Source organism: Cebidichthys violaceus, unplaced genomic scaffold (assembly GCF_023349555.1).
Source record: "Cebidichthys violaceus isolate CVI_PGR_0920_01 unplaced genomic scaffold, fCebVio1.0.p SCAF_3, whole genome shotgun sequence".
Taxonomy (NCBI): Eukaryota; Metazoa; Chordata; class Actinopteri; order Perciformes; family Stichaeidae; genus Cebidichthys; species Cebidichthys violaceus.
In genome coordinates, this window is record NW_027176483.1 from 7,792,699 (window position 1) to 7,814,416 (window position 21,718).

A 21,718-nucleotide genomic window follows, 5' to 3' on the forward strand; every position below is an offset into this window, starting at 1 on the left:
CATGTCGCCGCTCTCGGTATGTGATCATCAGTTGGCTGATTTCTCTCGGAATATCGTTGTTGCTTATTGTTGCCTGCCTGCAGACATTTTCACAGCCTGCATCGTCAACTGTCTTCTTCTTCTTCTTCTTCTTCTTCTTCTTCTTCTTCTTCTTCTTCTTCTTCTTCTTCTTCTTTTCCCCGCAGCTGAACAGGCTTTGTTGTCTCGAGTACATCCATGTCTATTCGTTTTTGTATTCGAAAGTAGGATAACAGCGTTTAAGTGGATACCTCTGCGAAATGTGGTGCTTTAAATAAATGACAGGATACATGGAGACAAAACAAGACTGCGCCTGTGACAAACTTATGCGAGGTAAGAAACCACCATTTATTCTTTACATAAACATTTAGTGTATTTCTTTTGGAAAGTAATTATATCTTGTTAAGGTTAAACCCCCAGGAAGCTTTTTTGTTGCCCACCTGGGATCTTTTGCTAAGGAGACAGTTCACTGGGGATTCACCTGCTGCTGCTTGCACCAATACTTTAATTAAATGTGCTTCTCAGAACTGAAAAGAAACAAGACACCACTTTGTTTTGTGTTGCCTCAGATGTAACAGCAAAGTAGCCTATTTATTACACAAAACACACTTTGATTTAATCCTCCACATTCACTCCCTGCAATATACTTTATGTCACCCTACACTTTTTAATGAAGATGGTTATTAGTGGTTTATTCCAGTGGTGGCAGAAATATTCAAATCCTTTATGTAAAAATACTGTATTATTACTTGAAATGATCAATATAGCGGTATTGAACATGCCACTTAAGTGAATGTTTGTAAGTATTATTAGCAAAATATACTTAAAAATCTAAAGTTAAAGTACTCATACGAATAAAAATGGCCCCTGTGAGTGCTATTATACATCACATTACTGGATTATTTTTTACTGATGCATTCATGTGTAAATATAGCATTCTATTGTTGTTGTTAGTCGATGTGGAGCTAATTAGATCTGTTTTATATAGAATTGGATAAATACAACTTCCATTGAATCAATTCAGGATGTGTTGCATGTACTAGCAAAATATCTAAGTAAATTAAATTGTTGTAAGTATACAGTACTGCAGTAAATATGTGATGCAGAAGTACTGAGATCCTAGAAATACCAGTGTAAAAATACTCTGTTACAAGTGAACGTCCTGCATTATTGTGCTGCATATTTATTTTATTATTTTATTTTTTTGTAAAGATCTCTTGCAAGAAAATTGCACTATAAATAAAGTTATTTGTATTATTACTTATTAGTTTGATTCCACCTCTGATTTTGTCACATAACATTTAGGGAAACTCTCGAGAGGTCCCTGGAGAAGATGGCATTCTGGAGGAGAAATACTCACATTGGTAAGACATTTAGATCTAAAATGCTGTGGAGGAAAACAACAGGAACAAATGGTTTGCTGTGCAAGGTAACAGTGTATACATTGTAGAAAAAAGACACAATTTAAATTGCAGGGTCATCTTTTGTTTGTCTCTCAAAGGCTTGAGACAGAACATGTCTCTCAGGCAGCATTACAGTAACTCCTCATCCTGTCCTGGTGCACTGCAAGATACAATTCAACAGTATACATATGCATCTCCTCAAAAGAATTAAGAGGGCACATTAAATCCAACTATTGTGTTGCCATCTTTTAAAAAGAAACATTACAGAAACTGATCATCTAAAAGCTTCCTGTATTGATGATAGACTCAGGAGGAATGTGGTTGGAATTATTTGCTGAAGCACTAAAGAATAATTTCATTATAAGCTACTTGAACTTGCAATCTTACTCAAGAAAAGAAAAAAAAGTAAAAAAAGAAAAGAAATTGCAATTATCTTCTAATTAGATGTTTAAGCAGACCAAAGGCTTTCTTAATAATTAATTGTCATAGTAGCTGATAGCAGGATGAAGCCGGTCTGTCGTGTGAGAAGGTCTATCCTGTTGCAGCTCTGTGCATGTGCGTTATGCATAATTCATTAATGATTTAACCTCGTTTGGAAACAACACGTCCAGCAGTGTGCTGCTCAATCTGTTGTTTCCAAACAACGGTTGTGTCTTGCAGATGATTGTCATTTATTGTGATGTTTGAGAGTGAATATATTTCCTGTTGAGACAGTTAAAAAAGCATGACCAAAGATGATAATGAGCTGTAATGCATCATAACCCAGCTGCATTAATTCAAACCCATGAAGTTGACCTAGTTTTTATTTTGGTGAAAGGTGAAATCAACCATATTTAGGTGTGGTAGAGTCATAAACAAAGGCTATAAGCCCTCATAATCATGCCATAAGATATGATATGATCTGGTGAATGATGCTGTGTGAAAGAAACTAAAGGTAACTGAAGAATATTATCCAGCAGAGCTGTTGACTTGTGAATCAAAGTGCCATATAAGTAAACAGCTGTAAATATCGATTGAGCAGTGCAAATGAAATGTGGGACAAAAAGGTATAGCTGACGTGCCACATAAGCTAAGCATAGTTGTAAAGAAATGGTAAATGATACGTTTTAACGGGTGCATGGTTGATGTTTAAAGGGCCTACAAAATGAGCTGAGAATCACATGAAAAGATCGATATCACTCATGTCTGTCTACTAAATGTCGAGCTACAGCCAGGAGATGTTAGCATAGCATAGCATAGCATAGCATAGCATAGCATAGCATAGCATAGCATAAAGGCTGGTATAAGGGAAATAGCTAGCCTGGCTTTGTCCAAAGGTAACAAAATACTCCAATCATCACCTCTAAAGCTCATTTTATAACGCCTGGCAACCAGTCTTATTTCATAAAAGAGTAAAATGTTTGATGATTATGAACAGGCAGACAAAAGGTCCAAAAGGCATACACTGGGTCATAACAAGGCAGGCTGGAACGCTTTGTCTAGGATAGCACAAAAGACGTTCCGGAAGGGAACAATGGCTTTAGAGCAGGAAGGACAGGAAGGGAATGGCAGGTGCCAAAATAACGAGGTACTTTACAATGACCACTCTGTCTCTGCCATTTCCATTTTATGCAGTTGTAGTCATTTATTAAAAAGTGGGCCCACTGGAAGAAAAGAATGAGCTTCATGCCATCTTCCATTTGAAAATTAAAATGAAACCTGCATCTGTTGAGACCTCCTGAGGCCCTCCTGAGGACTTTCACTTTACCCCAGTACATTATATTTGATAGCACAGTTGCTGCAATTGGCGAGAAATCTCACTGCTAGTTTAAACAAAATAAATATTGCATTCTTTTTTATGTATGTGTACTTTAATTATCTTGTCACTTGATAACGACCATGTGTTCTCTGTATGTAGAGAAGGAACGCCATGTGAGAGCCAACATGCGGGACTACAATGACAAGTTCTCTTATGCTGTAAGCAGACCTCAGAATTACACCAGGTTTGTTATACTCACAAGTGAAAGCTGTGGGAATTTCATTAATGCTGTTTCTGAATATGTCTGTTCTTCAGGACAATCACATCAAAACCTCAAAGTACAACATCTTCACCTTCCTGCCCATAAACTTGTTTGAGCAGTTCCAGAGGGTGGCAAACGCTTACTTCTTAGTGCTGTTGATACTGCAGGTAGGAAACTCTGTTTGTGGGAATATATTTGTGTTTATGAATGTAGTGTTTTAGAGGGAAGTTGTGTGAAACGGAGTGAGCTAACCTGCTTTTCTTTTCTTTAGTTAATTCCAGAAATTTCCTCTCTGTCGTGGTTCACAACCATTGTGCCTTTGGTGTTGGTGCTGGTAATCACAGCTGTGAAGGACGCCACAGATGACTATGTTAGAGCAACTATTCATCTTTTACAACTCTTCTAAATGCTTCTCTTTTTAATTACATGGTGATATTATTACCCTTTTTAAAAATTCCAGTTCAGGCATAAGAGCGACCAGCAAGTCAACAATCGCCAGTCTCAGGTTCTTATCAAGGGAAGGTACAGTACTTTATCCTCTATTTCTCATTTAGATGCTTTGTCTAACTGCTAGAAAGCCAAATCACGTGCACAAATAATCAAATGTGTTCTGTGTGTTCAAGGACATTTACGAGGTAAAATGATGAGTTTTGTTTTTTTGTTTTTAAAGTTTTCAGAATGAGAATTGGATGAACGTTCGAGTGGGGGATATCATCAAACTAGAGAGTAATCAGTTTGTTGCTGTGAGTAAAAGTAATCTGTAAATTGATTGGTTTTGTGCTTCTGATTTATTTTCTTTTAGTTCATAGAAGATGTTTGATTATGTCTCTCATGTTCACATGTAATAGGATTGAGGTCAACAATTAAAGGTTTCTTCTGGGGGATTCAGTAGCTGCTGACTGCTCTCGCAGGTTCAGAGTGCAGAGATTAATTAATTAATTTTTCTCCACTGTTCCATATTGGGTTTACACACAGGCTGACATGCTCCTCCTCTGTAGTAGTGAGCCCTATGGACTGTGCTATATTGAGACTGCAGAGCTAGATGGGTAAGTGCTAAAGCAAAACTGAAGAAATCTAAAAACTGCAATCACTTATATGTGTGAGGAAGGAAACTCTGAGACTATGATTCTTGTAGTTGATTGGTTTTGCACAAATTTAAAGTGTAACAGTAAACCGGTTTACTGTTACATTTCTACATCACCACGGATGACAAATTAATTTTTTCCATTTCTCACCAAACAGAGAGACAAATCTGAAAGTTCGTCAGGCTTTGACCGTCACCTCAGATTTGGGAGATATTACCAAACTGATGGATTTTGATGGTGAGATGACACTTGACATATTTTTACACTGGTGTAAATTAATCACTTGTGGAAATTGTGGTTTCACAAGAATGGACTCAAACGCAGGACAATGACACAGAGGTTGGTGAAGTTTTAACAAGATTAATTGTGAGAACAGGCTGGGGGAGGATGAGTGATAAAAGGAAAGCCTAATCTGGCGAGGAGTGGTTGACAAGCCGGGCCAAATACACTGCAGGCCGATGAGAAGCAGGCATGCCTGCAAACTGGGAGGGTTAATTAGCTGATTGCAAGCAGGTGTGTATGACAAGCAGAGAGCCAGAAGGACCATGCCCACACACAGACAAGGAGAGACAGCAGGGAGGTCCTGGAAACACAGTGAGGGAAACACAAGAAACAGTACAGCTGCGTTCCAAACTGCATGCTTTTCCTTTTTCCTTTTAGTGCATATTGCAGCTGTTCTTACAAAGTGCGCACTGTTGCATGCAGTATACATTCAATTAGGACATACCTCTTTTTCATAACATTGCACCTGGAACTTTGACCCTCTCGCTCAAATGCACAGACAATTTTCTGTGCATTCCAATACCCATACTACCATACTGGCATAGTTGGCCAGAAAAAATAATTAGTTAAACCAAATAGATAGTATGTTAAATGCAGTATGCCAAAAATACCAGGATGTCATACTGCCCGGTCAGAAGTATGCTATTCTGGCTATTCTTAGCCACAATCGTCTGTGCGGCGGATATATGACGGTCAAAGTTAAAGGTGCAACGTTATGAGGAAGTTGTATTTCTCAATTTAATACATATTGCATGCAACAGTACATACTTTGTAAGGGCAGCTGCAGTATGTACTAAAAGTACAAATTAAATATGATTTGGAATGCAGCTTGTGGGTCAGAAAAGCTAGAAAAGCATGCTGCTAAATGCAACCGGATGCAGTAGGACATCCTGTTTATGTATTTTTGTGTATTGGGACACACTAAATCTTTTTCTGGCATGCAAAATAGTATGGTAGCACGGGTATTGGAACACACAGTAGGAAATAAGCAGTAGTACGGCCACGACTATGACAGTGGACACTCCAGGCTTCTTGTATGTTGAGTTGTGACTTTGTTGAGTGAATTCAAGTCCACTGTATGAATTTTCTCCTGCAATGATGACTGGTGTGGTTAAGACTGCATTTTCTTTATTCTTCAGGAGAAGTCATTTGTGAGCCACCAAACAACAAACTGGATAAATTCATAGGAACTTTATTCTGGAGAGACAACAAACACCCTCTGGATAATGAGAAAATGCTGCTGCGAGGTTGTGTACTAAGAAACACTGAGTGGTGCTTTGGGATGGTCATTTTTGCTGGTATGATTTTTTATCTTTCAATCTCCAGAACTTTCAATCCATTAGATCCATTAGCCATAAACTGCCTTATTGTTAATGTTCTTTCAATGCTAATAGCTGCTTCATTCCTCCAATAGGCTTGCAAACCAAACTCATGCAGAACTGCGGAAAGACTAAATTTAAAAGAACAAGCATTGACAAACTGATGAACACTTTGGTTTTGTGGGTAAGTTGTTTGATGCTTTTATATGGAAGCTATAAATAAATCAATTAATTTGCTACGTTCATGAAATGATGATCTATATTTCAGATCTTTGCCTTCCTCCTTTGTATGGGAGTTATTTTGGGCATTGGAAACACTGTTTGGGAGAGCTGTGTTGGCATAAACTTCCAGGTGTTTTTGCCGTGGGATGAGTTTCAGAGCAGTGCTGTTTTCTCTGGCTTCCTCACCTTCTGGTCCTACATCATCATCCTCAACACTGTTGTACCCATCTCACTGTATGTCAGGTAAGAAAATGTATCTAAAAAATGTTGCATTTCATTTCTAAAATGACCACTATTTAATAGCAAGGAAACAAACTGTATGGTTGGACCTTCCTTCAGTGTGGAGGTTCTGCGGCTCGGCCACAGTTACTTCATTAACTGGGACCAGAGGATGTACCACAGTCAGACGGACACGGCGGCAGAAGCTCGCACCACCACCCTAACCGAGGAGCTGGGTCAGGTGGAGTTCGTCTTCTCCGACAAGACGGGCACCCTCACCCAGAACATCATGGCCTTCAGCAAGTGCTCCATTAATGGACATACGTACGGTATGGAGCTTTTTTGGAATTTTTTAAAACTGTAATAGGCCTACCAATATGTTACTGCTCTAAAATCAGCCTTTTATTCAAATTGGATTTGCTTTAAATTTAGAAAAAATTAAATCTGACTGAATAATTTACAAATAAATTAAATGGACAGAGAAAACTATATCAACCATAATACCACTTGAAGACCACACTCACTGGTTGATCTCCAGGATATCTCCATGAAATGTGATAATCATAACTCTGGCAAACAGAAATTACTATAATTATGTTTGCCAATAAAATTATCAAAGTTAATTCATTTGATTTCAGGGCAAAACTTGATCAGCTGTTTCACTCTAAAAAAAGTGTGTTAGTTTGAACTTCAAAACATGATCTCCAGTATATAACTAATAATCGCAGTGGCATTAACTGATATTTTAGACATTACTTTATTTATTTTTCTCTTAGGTGACATCTATGATGAATTTGAGCAGAAGGTGGAAATTACAGAAGTAAGTGAGGCTTAAGAGGCACACATTTAAAGCTATTTACAATAAAATGAATAATACAATAACTCCATGGTCCATGTTCATGTTCAAGAAAACAGCCTGTGTGGACTTTTCCTTCAACGCTCTCTGTGACAGAGGGTTTAAGTTTTACGATGGCAGCCTGGTTGAAGCCGTTAAACTGGAGGATCCTGTAGTGCACGAGTTCTTCAGACTGCTGGCTTTGTGCCACACCGTCATGGCAGAGGAGAAGAGCGAAGGTAAACTGTGGGCACGATCCACAAGTAGCAGTAATAACAGAAATAGTTGAATAAATGGAAGTGGTGGTGCTGATTGAGGTTTCTGTTTACATGAAGGAAATTTGGTGTACCAGGCCCAGTCACCTGACGAGGGAGCTCTGGTCACTGCTGCTCGAAACTTTGGGTTTGTCTTCCGGGCCCGAACTCCTGAGACCATCACAGTGTGTGAGATGGGACGAGTCGTCACCTACCAGCTGCTGGCCATACTGGACTTCAACAACGTGCGCAAGAGAATGAGTGTCATTGGTTAGGTCTTCACTTACAACAGCAACGATTCATTTAGCCAAAAGTAGTCATCATGACATTATGTGTATATTAATCATTTATAAAACAAGGCTATTGACTTACTATTTAACAATTTTAATAATACCTGGGACAATTAGTAATACATCTACTGCATGAAGTTAACAGCCTTTATGTTCATGCTTCTGTTTGCGTTCTGCAACCCATGTATACTTGTGTGCAAATAGGATTTGATCAGAAAAGTAATGTTGTGTTCTCTTTCTGTGTTTTATAGTGAGAAACCCGCAGGGCCAAATTAAACTATACTCCAAAGGAGCGGACACTATTATCTTTGACCGTCTGGATCCATCCAGTGAACACCTCATGTACACTACCTCAGAACATCTCAGTGTAAGTGTTGTTTGATTCATAACATCACTCAGTTACTACATTTTTAATATGCATTTGTAGCATTTTATTTAAAGTCTTGTTAAAATAAAAGATAAACCAGCCAAAGCACTAAAAACATCAGTTCCCTTTACAACTGTTATAGGTGTTTGTTTTTCGATCATTTTCTGTGCAGGAATTTGCTGGAGAAGGGCTTCGCACATTAGCTCTGGCCTACAAAGAACTCGATGAAGATTATTTTGAAGTTTGGATGAAGAAGCTTATCTTCGCCAGCACTGAAATTGAGAACCGCGAGGATCAGCTGGCTGTTCTCTACGAGGAGATTGAGCAGGGCTTGAAGGTAACGTTCACATCCTTTTGTTTACATCCTTTTAAGCGATCAAACTCATAAAGCCTCTGCAGACTGTCATGTCCTGGTTGAAGCTTCTAGGAGCCACAGCAATCGAGGACAAACTTCAGGAAGGAGTCCCAGAAACTATCGCCTGTCTAAATCTAGCCAACATCAAGATCTGGGTCCTCACAGGAGACAAACTAGGTAGCATACTTCACCATAATTACCTTTTTTGACCAGAAAAGCTTGATACTGTAAAAAGCTAGTTAGATGCAAATTGTGCAAAACATTTCAGAGACGGCAATGAACATCGGCTACTCCTGCAACATGCTGCGAGACGACATGAATGAGGTGTTCGTCATCTCTGGCCACACACTGTTGGAGGTGCAGCAGCAGCTCAGGTAGGTTTGTGGAAAAATCTTGAAAATTCATCCCCTATAAGCAATATTATATCCAGTTGACTATGATAATTCTGTCATTCAGTACAAGCTCGATAAAGCTTTTACAAACATGCTGAAAATGTATGTTAACTGGCTTTCCTTTCTCCTTAGGAGTGCTAAAGAGCACATTGTTGGCCTGAGTCGAGTTAGCAGTGCAGGAGATGTGGAGAAGGCAGATGACTCAGTGTTTGAAAAAAACATTATTGCAGAGTACGCCTTAGTCATCAATGGACACAGTTTGGTAAGATACTCAAATGTGTTGCATTATATAGCTTGTTCTTTAGTTTGAATGATGATTTTATCCTCAATTTGTTTTTATTTTGGTACTGAGGTTTGTTAATAAACTGTGTTTGTGTTGCTGTCTGCTGAGTCTGGTGTCTATGTACCTGCTGCTGACTGTGCTGAGTCTCTAATGAGCTGCTGAGGGCCCTCAGCTCTATTACGGGTTTTCATTAACATCCATTTCCACACAGAGGAGCTGCTCCCTCGCTGTGCAGCAACAGCTCGGTGGGAATGTTACATTGAGCTGTCGCCCGGCATTTCCTCTGCAGGGGGTTGACATTACAGGATAGTAATGATAGCTTTAATAGCTGGGATGTATGTGTTCTTCCAACAAGGCTCATGCTTTGGAGCCACAGCTGGAGCACGTCTTGCTGGACTTGGCCTGTTTGTGTAAAACAGTCATCTGCTGCCGGGTCACTCCGATGCAGAAAGCCCAGGTGGTGGAGCTGGTGAAGAGGCACCAGAGGGCCGTCACCCTGGCCATAGGAGATGGAGCCAATGATGTCAGCATGATCAAGAGTAAGTCTCACTTATTGACCCAAAGCTAAATAACGGAACATGTTTAGCTGGATATAGTTTGTCTCATGTCAGTCCATGTATCTGTCCACTGTTGGAGAAGTTTATCATACCGTTCTCTTAGTTAACTTGTATTGCTCAAAACCTGCAGAAATGCAGACGAGGCCAACCAGACTAATTTAAATCATCTCATGTCAAAGGTATTTTAGCATTTCTTTCTTTCTGTAGTGTTATCCTTATGTCACCACTTAAAGGTATTTTAGTATTTCTGACTTGCAGTAGTGTCATCCTGATCTCACCACCTAACCCTCTTCCCACCAAAAGGCTGGAATCTGACCTTGGTGGGTGCATCGGCAGACAGAGGAGGACGACATCTGCCAAGGGGGGGTGAAAGGAGAGGAGAGATAATGTGTATATATACCGTATTTTCCGCACTATAAGGCGCACTTAAAAGCCTTTAATTTTCTCAAAAAACGACAGTGCGCCTTGTAATCCGGAGCGCCTTATATATGGATCAATTGGTTAATTGGTTGATCCATACTGGTTGTACACGGCGCTCTGTCAAAATGTTTCAGTACTGTAGCACCCCGTTGCCACAGAGACCCGGTTCAAACACCGTGAAGGCATGTACAGGCAAGAGGCAGCGTTGTTATGAAGATAGCAAACTTTATTAGTACAATAACTATTTGCTTTAATCAATGACAGCTGGTTTGGTGGGCAGGAGGAGTTCACAGACCATGTGCCAGGATAGGCACCACAAACAATTTAAAGAAAAAGAAAAGAAACAAAAGACCAAGGCAGTGTCCCACTAGCGGCTGTCCAGCAACCCAGCCACCCCCACTTGGATTCCCCCCCACAGCTACAATTGGGTGTATGGCTCAGGAAGCTCTGAAACCAACCATCCCCCAAACACACGCCGTCCCCTCTGTACAGGATGCCTCCCAGACACTGAGCTCCCGACGCACCCCTACAATGCGCTCCACACTACGTCTCCGCTTGTTGCGAGAGAGAAAGCGGACGGACTCCCGGCACACCCGCTCGTGGCGGCGGAGACAAAGAACGGGCTCTCGGCACACCGCTCGTGACGGCGGCGAGAAAGAGAAAAAAAACACGATTTGCCAGCAGGTGCATCTTTTCACCTAATCAGGGCCCGTGCAACCCATAACCCGTCCGGCGGACCCAATCGTTTTCTCCCCGTCAGTTTCACTTGGTTACATTCACCCCCCCTCTAAATCACTCAGTGTCCCACTGATGGCCTATGTCCCATCCAGATCCCACATCACCCTTCCCTAATCCTTCAGCTAACCCTGTAAAAACCTGTTTCAACACCGCCACGCAAGTCTGCTGCAACTGCGCCATTCCTACAGGAGCCCCTCCCTTCTCCGTTAGATGGCTTACCGCAGACCTCGGCAGCCGGTGCGGGTTAGAATGAACCCCAGCAGTAGCACGCTTGGACCTTCGAAGTACAGGTGATGGCGAAGGCCCAGGTGATGGCATTGGATGAGGTAACCTCCCACCTGCACTTACTTCCTCCTCGCCTACCAGGAGGGTAGCCCCCGTTGGATGGGGGGGAGACAGCTCTTCCAAGCCAACTGCCCCCTCTCTTTCCCCGTCCCCTTTTTCCTCCAAAACGCTCCCTTGCGCACCCGGGACATCAGCCCCAATGATCGCCAGCAGAGAGTCGTCCGAATCGGACTCTACATCGGGCAGTGAGGACTTAGCCACCCCCTGAACCCCCGGTTTCTGCACATCCATCTGGATGCTTGGACCACAAATACGCAAGTCATTCCTGTGCAGGTTGCGTTGCGGTTTTGAAAAATCAATCGGGACAACTGAATACACAGGGAGGTCACCACCCAGCTGAGCTATAACTCGGTGAGGGGTGGAGAGCCATACATCCTGAATCTTATGCCTACCAGCAAACTGACGATGCCTTACATACACTAATTGGCCTGGCTGTAAAGGATGAACACCTACCGCCGTGCCTACATACCTTTTGCGAGCTTCCGCTGCCTGCTCCATGTTCTTTCTGGCCTGAGCGTAGGCGCAACCCAACCTCCTCTGATGTTCCTCAACCCACTCATGCACATTACCCTCAAAATCCTCCCTATCCTGTCCCAGCCAGACATCCAGCGGAACCACTGGAGCCCTCCCGAACATGAGGAAATACGGTGAGTAACCAGTACTTTGATGTTCAGTGGTATTATAAGCGTACACCAGCTCTGGAAGGTACTCAACCCACCTCCTTTTCTGCTCTGGGCGCAGGGTCCGCAGCAGATCATGCAGCGTCCTATTAAACCGCTCACACTGTCCGTTCCCTTGGGCATGATATGGGGTTGTTCGACTTTTTTTCATCCCATAAAAACCACAGAGACACTGGACAACCTCAGCCTCAAAGCATTTCCCCTGGTCAGAGTGCAACCTTGAAGGGACCCCATAGGGCTGAATCCAATATTTGACCAGGGTCTTTGCAACTGTTACCGCACGCTGATCCCTGGTTGGCACCGCAACTGTAAATTTGGAGAACACATCGGTAAAAACCAAGACATTCTCTCGTCCGTCTGACGACGATTCCAACACGGTGAAGTCCATTGCAACTACCTCAAGTGGCCTAAAAGCCAACAAACTCCCCAATGCTGCAACCACCCTTGGCTGTGGTGCTTTAGAAACAATACACCGTTCACAAGTCTTACAAAAAGCCTCAACATCTGCGAACATTCCCGGCCAATAGCACCGACTTCGAACCAACTTGAATGTTCTTTCCACTCCTTGGTGCCCATGATCAGTGTGCATGCGAGCAAGCATCTCTCGGTGTAATACCGCTGGCAACAAAAGCTGCTTAATCGGTCCTTCCTTCTGATCACACAGCGTCCTGTACAACACACCCCCCTGCTCCACAATCCTTCCCCACTGTCTCAAAAGTCCAATGGTTCTGTCACATTCCTGCAACCTCTCGTCCCTACAAGGTTTCACACCCCTCACCCAGTATGTTCGAAAAGACGATATTACAGAATCTACCTGCTGCAGACTAGCCAAGGCAGACATGTCAAATGAGGGAAAGCTAGACATAGAAGCTTGCTGGGGGCTGACACTAGTCTCCTGACACAGAGCTGTCCGATGGGATTTGGACAGAACACTACGTGTGTCCTGAAAACTTTGTGCCACCTTTTCCCCCTCTGTCCCCTTCTGCTCCGCATTTTGCCTGGAGAGAGCATCCGCCCCCGCATTCTGACTACCCGGCCGATACACCAGCTGAAAATCAAACTGAGCAAGTTCAGACACCCATCGCTGTTCTACAGCTCCAAGCTTTGCGGTGTTCAAATGGCTTAGCGGGTTGTTATTGGTAAACACTGTGAACTTGTTCCCAATTAAATAGTCCTTAAATTTATCCGTAACCGCCCACTTTAACCCCAACAGCTCGAGTTTCATGGCGCTATAGTTCTCCATATTCCGCCCCGACGCCCGGAGGCCACGACTTGCGTATGCAACCGGCCGTCGCTGTCCCTCTCCCTCTTGTGACAAAACAGCCCCCAACCCTTGGTGGCTAGCGTCAATCTCCAAGAAGAAAGGCTTGTTAAAATCTGCATACCCCAACACGGGAGCGGAAATTAACTTTTGTTTTAATGCTTCAAAAGCATCTTCACAGGTTGCATCCCACGTCCGGCCAAACAAAGGGGTCGAAGAGGCTTTCCTCCCCCCTTTTTCTGACAGCTGTGTGGACAGAGCGTGGAGTGGGGCTGCCAACTTAGCAAAGTTTCTCACAAATCTCCTGTAGAAACTCGCGAAACCCAGGAACGATTTCAACTCCGCCACACTCTGTGGTCGACGCCACTCTGCAACCGCCTGGATCTTCCCCGGATCAGTAGCCACTCCAGTAGCTGATATGACATGTCCCAGGTAAACAACTTCTGACTGAAAGAATGAGCACTTACTCAACTTGACCTTGAGATTAAACTGCCCCAGCCGGGACAACACCAAATCTAGGCGCTCCAGGTGCTGCTCAATGGTAGACGAAAACACCACAATGTCATCCAGATACAGGAGAAGCGACTGGAACCTCTGGTCCCCCAAAATTCGCTCCATCAACCGCTGAAAAGTACCTGGCGCATTACAGAGCCCAAATGGCATCCGTGTAAATTCATACAGGCCAAAAGGAGTGCAGAATGCAGTCTTACTACAATCTTTCTCAGCCACTCCCACTTGATGGTACCCACTCGCCAGGTCCAGGGTGGTAAACCACCTTGCCCCACTCAAAGCATCCAAGGACTCTTCGATACGTGGAAGAGGGAAAGCATCTCGACGTGTTCTTGCATTAAGCTGCCTGTAATCCACACAAAGCCTTAGCGACCCATCCTTCTTCCTCACCATCACCAAGGGAGAGGAGTAGGGACTACTGCTTTCCCTGACAATGCCCTGCTGCAATAGCTGTGCTATATGCGCTTTGACTTCCTCATACTGACTTGGGGGTATACGCCGGTAGCGCTGCCTAACTGGGACGTCATCCAGGACTGGAATCTCATGCTCTATCACGTTCGTAAATCCCAAATCCATGTCTGACCTTGCGAAGACCCCAGAATGTTTATTCAGGAGCTGCCTCACTTTCCGTACCTGTTCAACAGTCAGCCCTGGAAATTCCTGTGCGGCTACCTCCGGGGGCAGCTGCTGCCGCTCCGCACCCCCACCAGCCCGTTCACACAACAAGACTCGCTCTTCCTGCGGCCCTACTCGTTCAAATGCTACAGGGACAGTACCACCCGACACCACTTCCACCGAATGTATTGAGCCAAGACAGGTCTGAGATTCAATATTCGCATCCACATGTCCTACATTCACCACTGGTACTGCAACCTGTCCATTCTCCACTGGAACTACTGCACTGGAAACGAGCAACTCCCCCGGGAGGCTCCCCTCCCCTGCCCCTAATGACTCTACACACACAAATGAGCCTGACAAAGCCTGCCCAGGTGGAACTGACACGGGTACAAAACACATTGATCCAGCCGGAACGCGGAAAGGTACGGTGGAATAGGCAAAGCCTATAGGTGAAACAGCCTGCTCCCGCTGGCAAACCGAGAACGCCAAACCCCAAACTTCATCCGAATCAGACACAGAATCCTGCTCCGCATCTGATGCCGACTGCTCCATTTCATAAAACCGCTTAATTACGTTCATGCCCAATATGCAAGGAACAGCTATTTTCCGATGTAATGTCGCTGTGTCCGTAGGGTCCCGAACAACCAGAATGCCCCTCCCATTTGCAATCTTGCCCAAGGCACAGACATCCCTCTCGAAATACCCCAAGTAAGGAATGCCCATCCCATTAGCCGCCGACAGGGAAAGCCACTCACAGGTTTTAAGAGTTGGCCTAAAATGCTGCTCAAAAAATGTCTCTGTAATAGTTGACACGTTAGACCCAGTGTCTAGGAGGCATTTAACCTTCACACCACCCAACAAAATTTCCACAGTTGGACATCTGCCCACCAAACATTCATATTCCTCCTTTGAAACTTCCAAGTGTGAGCCCGACTGAACCTCACCTGTAGCTGGACTCATTACCACGGGGGGGAGAGTTTCCCTGCTGCTCAGCTACATGGGCAAACCTGTCACGGGTGACCTCATGGCGCACCGCCGAAGCTGCCCTTCTGTTTGGAGCCCCTACCCGACACTGTCGCGCCATGTGACCCGCGACCCGACATTTAAAACATATAGGCTGACCATCAGCGTCAAACCTTGGCTGCTCCCCACGTACCCCCGCCCGGCTAGTCCCTAGACCGGATAAATCAGACACTTTCCGTGCCAAATCAAAAATCTGAGCCTGCTGTTGCTTCAGCGTGCTCTCAATCTGGACCTGCTGCTGCTTTAAAGTTTGCAGAATTTCCACCATCAGTAGGTCATGTTCAGGGAGGGCAGCCGCAACAACTGCATTGGACTCCACAGCTCCTGCTCCTATCTTGCATGAGCTTATCACCCGACGACTCTGACCCGCTGACCCCCCATCTTCCCACCTCAACGCCTCCTCGCGTAACTCAAAGAAAGGGATTTTAGTATTCTGCCGAATCACCTTCTTTAGCTCCCTACGTAGTGCTAAATCCCGAACATTCTCTGCAAATTGATCACGTAAAGCAAAGTCACTACACCAGGCCTGCTTGATGTCACAATGATTAATATCATCAATAATAGCCATCAGCCCGTGCGAATATTCTCTGACAGATTCCCCTTCTCGCTGCCTCCGATCAAAGAATAGTTTTTGCAATCTGGTCAATGAATCAGGCTGCCCATATACTTCCTTCAAAATCTCCAGAATGCGCCTAGGGTCTCTCCTCTCGCTCTGAGACCGATATCGTATCTCCTGTCTGGCTTCCCCACCCAAATGGTCATAAATGTACATAGCCTTTTCAGTATCCTCAAAATGACGGTAACCCAAAACTGCATTTATTTCATCAAACCACTCATAAAACTCAGGACCCCCCATTGAAAACCGGACACTTTTTTTCTTTTGGTACATAAATGACACGCTCTCTAAGCCTGGGACCAGCATCACCCTCTACTGGGGATGGCTGTTGCAACTGTGTATTCAAGGAGTCATTAAGGTCCTTTAAGGCCGACATAGCTGCCTTGTCTGCCACCGCCCTCTTCTTCAGGGCCTGTAGCTCCTCTTGAAGATCTTCCATCTTCACAGTTCACCCGTCCACTCCAGCTGACGGCCTGGCTCTTCTAGCTGTGTAGACTTTGTGAGACCCACTGCCTTGGTCTAAAATCTATTGCCTTCCCACCGGTCCTGCCCCTCCACTACTAGGCCCAACCAGACTGCCACTGCCTAACTTGACCCTACTCACAGCGCCAAACTGTAGCACCCTGTTGCCACAGAGACCCGGTTCAAACACCGTGAAGGCATGTACAGGCAAGAGGCAGCGTTGTTATGAAGATAGCAAACTTTATTAGTACAATAACTATTTGCTTTAATCAATGACAGCTGGTTTGGTGGGCAGGAGGAGTTCACAGACCATGTGCCAGGATAGGCACCACAAACAATTTAAAGAAAAAGAAAAGAAACAAAAGACCAAGGCAGTGTCCCACTAGCGGCTGTCCAGCAACCCAGCCACCCCCACTTGGATTCCCCCCCACAGCTACAATTGGGTGTATGGCTCAGGAAGCTCTGAAACCAACCATCCCCCAAACACACGCCGTCCCCTCTGTACAGGATGCCTCCCAGACACTGAGCTCCCGACGCACCCCTACAATGCGCTCCACACTACGTCTCCGCTTGTTGCGAGAGAGAAAGCGGACGGACTCCCGGCACACCCGCTCGTGGCGGCGGAGACAAAGAACGGGCTCTCGGCACACCGCTCGTGACGGCGGCGAGAAAGAGAAAAAAAAACACGATTTGCCAGCAGGTGCATCTTTTCACCTAATCAGGGCCCGTGCAACCCATAACCCGTCCGGCGGACCCAATCGTTTTCTCCCCGTCAGTTTCACTTGGTTACAGTACGACTGGTAAACTACAAAGCCGCACCGCTTGCAGCATTACGGCTACCGTAGTCAGGGGCGTCGCCGAAGTAATAGCGGTAAACACCGCTCGAGAGTTACTATATTGTGAATGCACTAACGTTTGATTTAGTGGTATCAGACTGTTTCTTTTACGTGTTTACTGAATCAGGGAAAAGTTCCCCTCTACGTTTAAGTTACCGTATTGTGAATGAAATCAAAAATCAATAAAGTTTGACTGAATGATTTATCTGACTGTTTTGTTGACATTCCCTTTAGCACAGCTCCATCTAGTGGATGCATAACGCAACCCCAGTCAAACGTTTGACTGTAGTAGCTTCTATTCTATGCGCCTTATAATCCGGTGCGCCCTATATATAAAAACAGTTCTAAAATAGGCCATTCATTGAAGGTGCGCCTTATAATCCGGTGCGCCTTATAGTGCGGAAAATACGGTACTCTGTTTTGTCTATTCATTGTTGTTAGACCTCCGAACCATCTGTGGGGAGAGAGCTCTATCCTTTCAGCTGAATTATTATAAACTGTCTGTTCATTAGATATGTTTTTTATATTTAAGAGTTTTCTCATCTCAGTTATTTCTCACAGGGAGGTTAAAAAGATTTTTTTCCACCACATCCACCAATTAGTTGGAGCACAGTTTGCACTTTGAATACTTCATATTTATTTACATGTTTTAGTTTCAAAGGGCAGTGATCCAATCTGTGTTTCTTCCTCAGCTGCTCACATCGGTGTCGGCATCAGCGGTCAGGAGGGGATGCAGGCGGCTCTGGCATCAGATTATTCCTTTGCGCAGTTTCGGTACCTGCGGCGGCTCCTGTTGGTGCATGGCCGCTGGTCCTACTACCGCATGTGTAATTTCCTGTGCTATTTCTTCTACAAGAACTTTGGCTTTACGCTGGTGCACTTCTGGTACGGCTTCTTCTGTGGTTTCTCAGCTCAGGTATGAATACTGTAGTATATGGTGAGCTAATTATGTATGTCAATAAACCCATTGCACATTTGTCCGCACACTGACAACGCTTAACCTGATGGAGAACTTCTACTGATCATAGGGGTTAGTCTGTCTCTTTTTACGTCTCTAGAATTACATGGTCTGTAAGCTGACAGTGTGCTTTGTCATATATTTTCCCACCGTGTCCCCTTTTGCACATGAAATTAATTAAAAAATGGATTCTTTGTGCATCTTAAGATGCACGGACAATTTTACTCTGAAATGGGACTGTTGATTTTGGTTAAAGCCTGGATTTAAAGGCACCAACCCTTTCTTTCACACTTTTTAAAATCATACTGTCCTCTGTCCACAGACTGTGTATGACCAGTGGTTCATCGCCTTCTTCAATATAGTTTATACGTCTTTACCAGTCCTGGCGATGGGACTTTTTGATCAGGTAACATTATAAATCACTGATTTACTCGATATAGTCTACATCAAGTTACCTAATTATTTTTTAAATTTGGACTAAAGTCCATTTATTTTTCCACCAGTCTCCTGAGATATCTTTTATATATATATATATATATATATATATATATATATATATATATATTTATTTTTTATTCGAGATACTGTCAAGTTATACAGGTGAATATCTTATTACTGTAGAGCTCACTAGTCATGATTGGTACCTAAACATCTACAGTAGGTATTACACCTTGTATAACTTAATGTGACTAGAGTCCTTAACCTTATCATCCCATATCAATATACAATATTATATACTGTTCATCTGTCATACTGAATTTACTACATATGATAATATGTAACATAGCAGTCATGATATTGATTTTTCTACAGGACGTCAATGACCAGAACAGCCTTCGCTACCCGAGCCTTTACAAACCCGGCCAGCAAAACCTTCTCTTCAACAAACACCAGTTTTTCCTGTGCACGCTGCAGGGACTGGGCACATCATTCTTGCTCTTCTTTATTCCCTACGGAGCTTTCTCTGTCATGGTGAAAGAGGACGGTTCCCACTTTTCCGACCAACAAGCGTTTGCTGTTACGATAGCAACTTCCCTGGTCATTGTTGTAAGTGTTCAGGTAAGAGTAAAAACAAACAAAAATAGCCCTGCTGATTAAAACAAATATACACCGTTTATGATGCAGGTGTCTGTTCTTAGATTGGACTTGACACACACTACTGGACAGCTGTCAATCACTTCGTCATATGGGGGAGCCTGATCGCATACTTTGCCATATTATTTGCAATGCAAAGTGATGGCATATTTGGCATCTTTCCAAGTAAAATCCCATTCGTAGGTAAGTTTAGTTCAGTTTGATACATGTGATGAAATCATACTGATGCATGGACATTGAGGATTGTTAAATGTGTGTGTCCTCAGGCACGGCAAGTACCTGTCTATCAGTGAAGAGTGTGTGGTTGGTCATTCTGCTCACCACTGTGGTCAGTGTTGTGCCTGGCTTAGCCGTCAGCTTCCTGAGAGCAGAACTCTTCCCAACTCTAATAGATAAGGTATCATAACTTTAATGCATCTACAGCGTTTTGTGCAAGCAATGAACACCTCATTAAGGCTTTATTTGAGTGGTGGAAAGAGAAGTACACTTTACTTCCATGCTATACTTTATACTTCTACTGCATTACATTTTTACTCCACTACATTTGATTGACATCTAAAATGACTAATTACTTTCAAGATAAAGATTAAAAAGATGGTCAGCTTATAGAATGCAATAGAATAATGCATAGAATGCATAAAATACTGTTAAAGATTAAACCAGCAGTTCTAACATTTTTGACCTGTGACCCCCTACAGAAAAATGGTGTAGCGTTGGGGCTCATTGTCATGTTTCAAATATCTGTGAGTTGTTAATAGTTTCACCAACAATCATTTCCCCTCTAACCTTCCCAAATTACTTCTTCTTTTTAAGATCTAAAGAGGTCAAATTATCCAATATTTCCCGTAAAACAAAGATAAGTTAAAAAGTCCAACTCCACCTTGAGACCTACATACATATTGATACATCAGTATAAACAATCTAATAATGTCATATGTTATCAGTCACAGGGGCTACTTTATGTAGAATGAATACTTTTACTTTGGATTCTTTAAGTACATTTTGGTGATGACACTTTAACTTAAGTAGGCTTTTAAATCCAGAATATTGACTTGTAATGGTGTATTTTTACATCATGGTATTTTAACTTAAGTAAAGGATCTCAGCACGTCTTCCACTATTGCTGTATTTTGACAGGTTCGTCGTCTCCAACAGTCTAGAAAGAGACAAGGACCTCAGGAGCAGAACCTGAGGAGAGTACGCAGGACGAGCTCCCACCGCTCTGCGTACGCCTTCTCCCACCAGCAGGGCTACGGAGAGCTGATTACCTCAGGCAAAAACATGAGGATGAGCACAGTTTCTTCTGTTTGCTCCCCTGGCAGATCAGCACACAGCTCCACCTGGATAGAAAATATGTTGCAGAGAAAGAACGAAGTCTCTTGTGTCTCTGATGAAAACACAGGCGCACCAGAAAGCAGCCGCAGAGCACAAACAGACTCAACAGACTGAACTCAACCTCTGACTAACAGAGATAGTGTGTAAACACTATAGGATATGATATGCATGAATGCAAAAAGACCAAGCACAAGGTATGAATCCAACTAGCGCAACTCCGGTTTTTTTATCATTTGTTTAATGTGCGAACTCAGCCGGTATATATTTTCGGACAACATTATGCAAGAGTTGTAGAAATGAAAAAATTATCTGTCCTCCTGTGTCGATCTTTAAGTAGTTGGTGCCTTTATTTAACGTTATATTAATGGCATGTCCTTTTCTGATTGATTGATATTGATATTGGTAGCTTGAGAGGAACCATAAACTGTCACAAACAAACTGTTAACATACATAAGTGACATAAGAAAAAATAAAGGTAGCCCCGAGCACTAGCACAAACATTTCTTAATAGATTTTTGATTGTAAGCCTATGCACTAAAAATCTCCTCTCAGCCTATGTCCAAAGTGTTAAAATACAAGTTTTTCTGTACATTCTGACATAAAGCTGCTGAAAATTATAAGCACAACTTCATTGATTTAAAGGAATTTTACTGACTTCATATTTTGTCAATATATGTACATTTTCCTATGCTGTGCCTTATATGGTTCTTGTTAGATCATCTTTTTTATTGGATATTCACTGGTTATTTGGCTTGAGTTTATTATTTATGCAAGTTTTTAAAAAATGTTTCGGTTATTCAAAAAAATATGTGAAACTGTAATGCATGGCTTGAATGTGATGAAAAAAAACTCCTTCAAAATACTGATTTATCCCACACTTTAGATGGTTGATGCTGTACATTTGAATGATTTATTATCAAACACCAAATATGATTTGATT

General features: G+C 43.1%; 1 protein-coding gene across 1 annotated transcript; it reads left to right on the forward strand.

Annotated features, from left to right (window-relative positions):
* The first annotated feature begins 269 nt into the window (after positions 1-269).
* atp8b4 (ATPase phospholipid transporting 8B4) lies at positions 270-21,170 on the forward strand. Its single transcript, XM_068723251.1, has 28 exons — positions 270-351; positions 1,324-1,382; positions 3,319-3,377; positions 3,475-3,588; positions 3,693-3,791; positions 3,882-3,943; positions 4,092-4,164; positions 4,397-4,467; positions 4,664-4,743; positions 5,928-6,086; positions 6,203-6,291; positions 6,376-6,572; positions 6,669-6,877; positions 7,325-7,368; positions 7,457-7,622; positions 7,719-7,907; positions 8,179-8,294; positions 8,467-8,631; positions 8,715-8,826; positions 8,918-9,023; positions 9,174-9,303; positions 9,680-9,863; positions 18,083-18,306; positions 18,671-18,754; positions 19,162-19,407; positions 19,488-19,626; positions 19,710-19,840; positions 20,581-21,170. The coding sequence occupies exons 2-28, from the start codon at positions 1,352-1,354 to the stop codon at positions 20,890-20,892; spliced, it is 3,591 nt and encodes a 1,196-aa protein (XP_068579352.1). The 5' UTR covers positions 270-351; positions 1,324-1,351; the 3' UTR covers positions 20,893-21,170.
* Positions 21,171-21,718: the final 548 nt, after the last annotated feature.

Bases quoted from the DNA above. Each gene is read 5' to 3' on its own strand.
- atp8b4 (XM_068723251.1), top strand. From the start codon at position 1,352: ATGGCATTCTGGAGGAGAAATACTCACATTG. The intron at 3,589-3,692 runs GTAGGAAACTCT...TCTTTTCTTTAG, and splicing joins TAGTGCTGTTGATACTGCAG to TTAATTCCAGAAATTTCCTC. The intron at 6,087-6,202 runs GTATGATTTTTT...TTCCTCCAATAG, and splicing joins TGGGATGGTCATTTTTGCTG to GCTTGCAAACCAAACTCATG.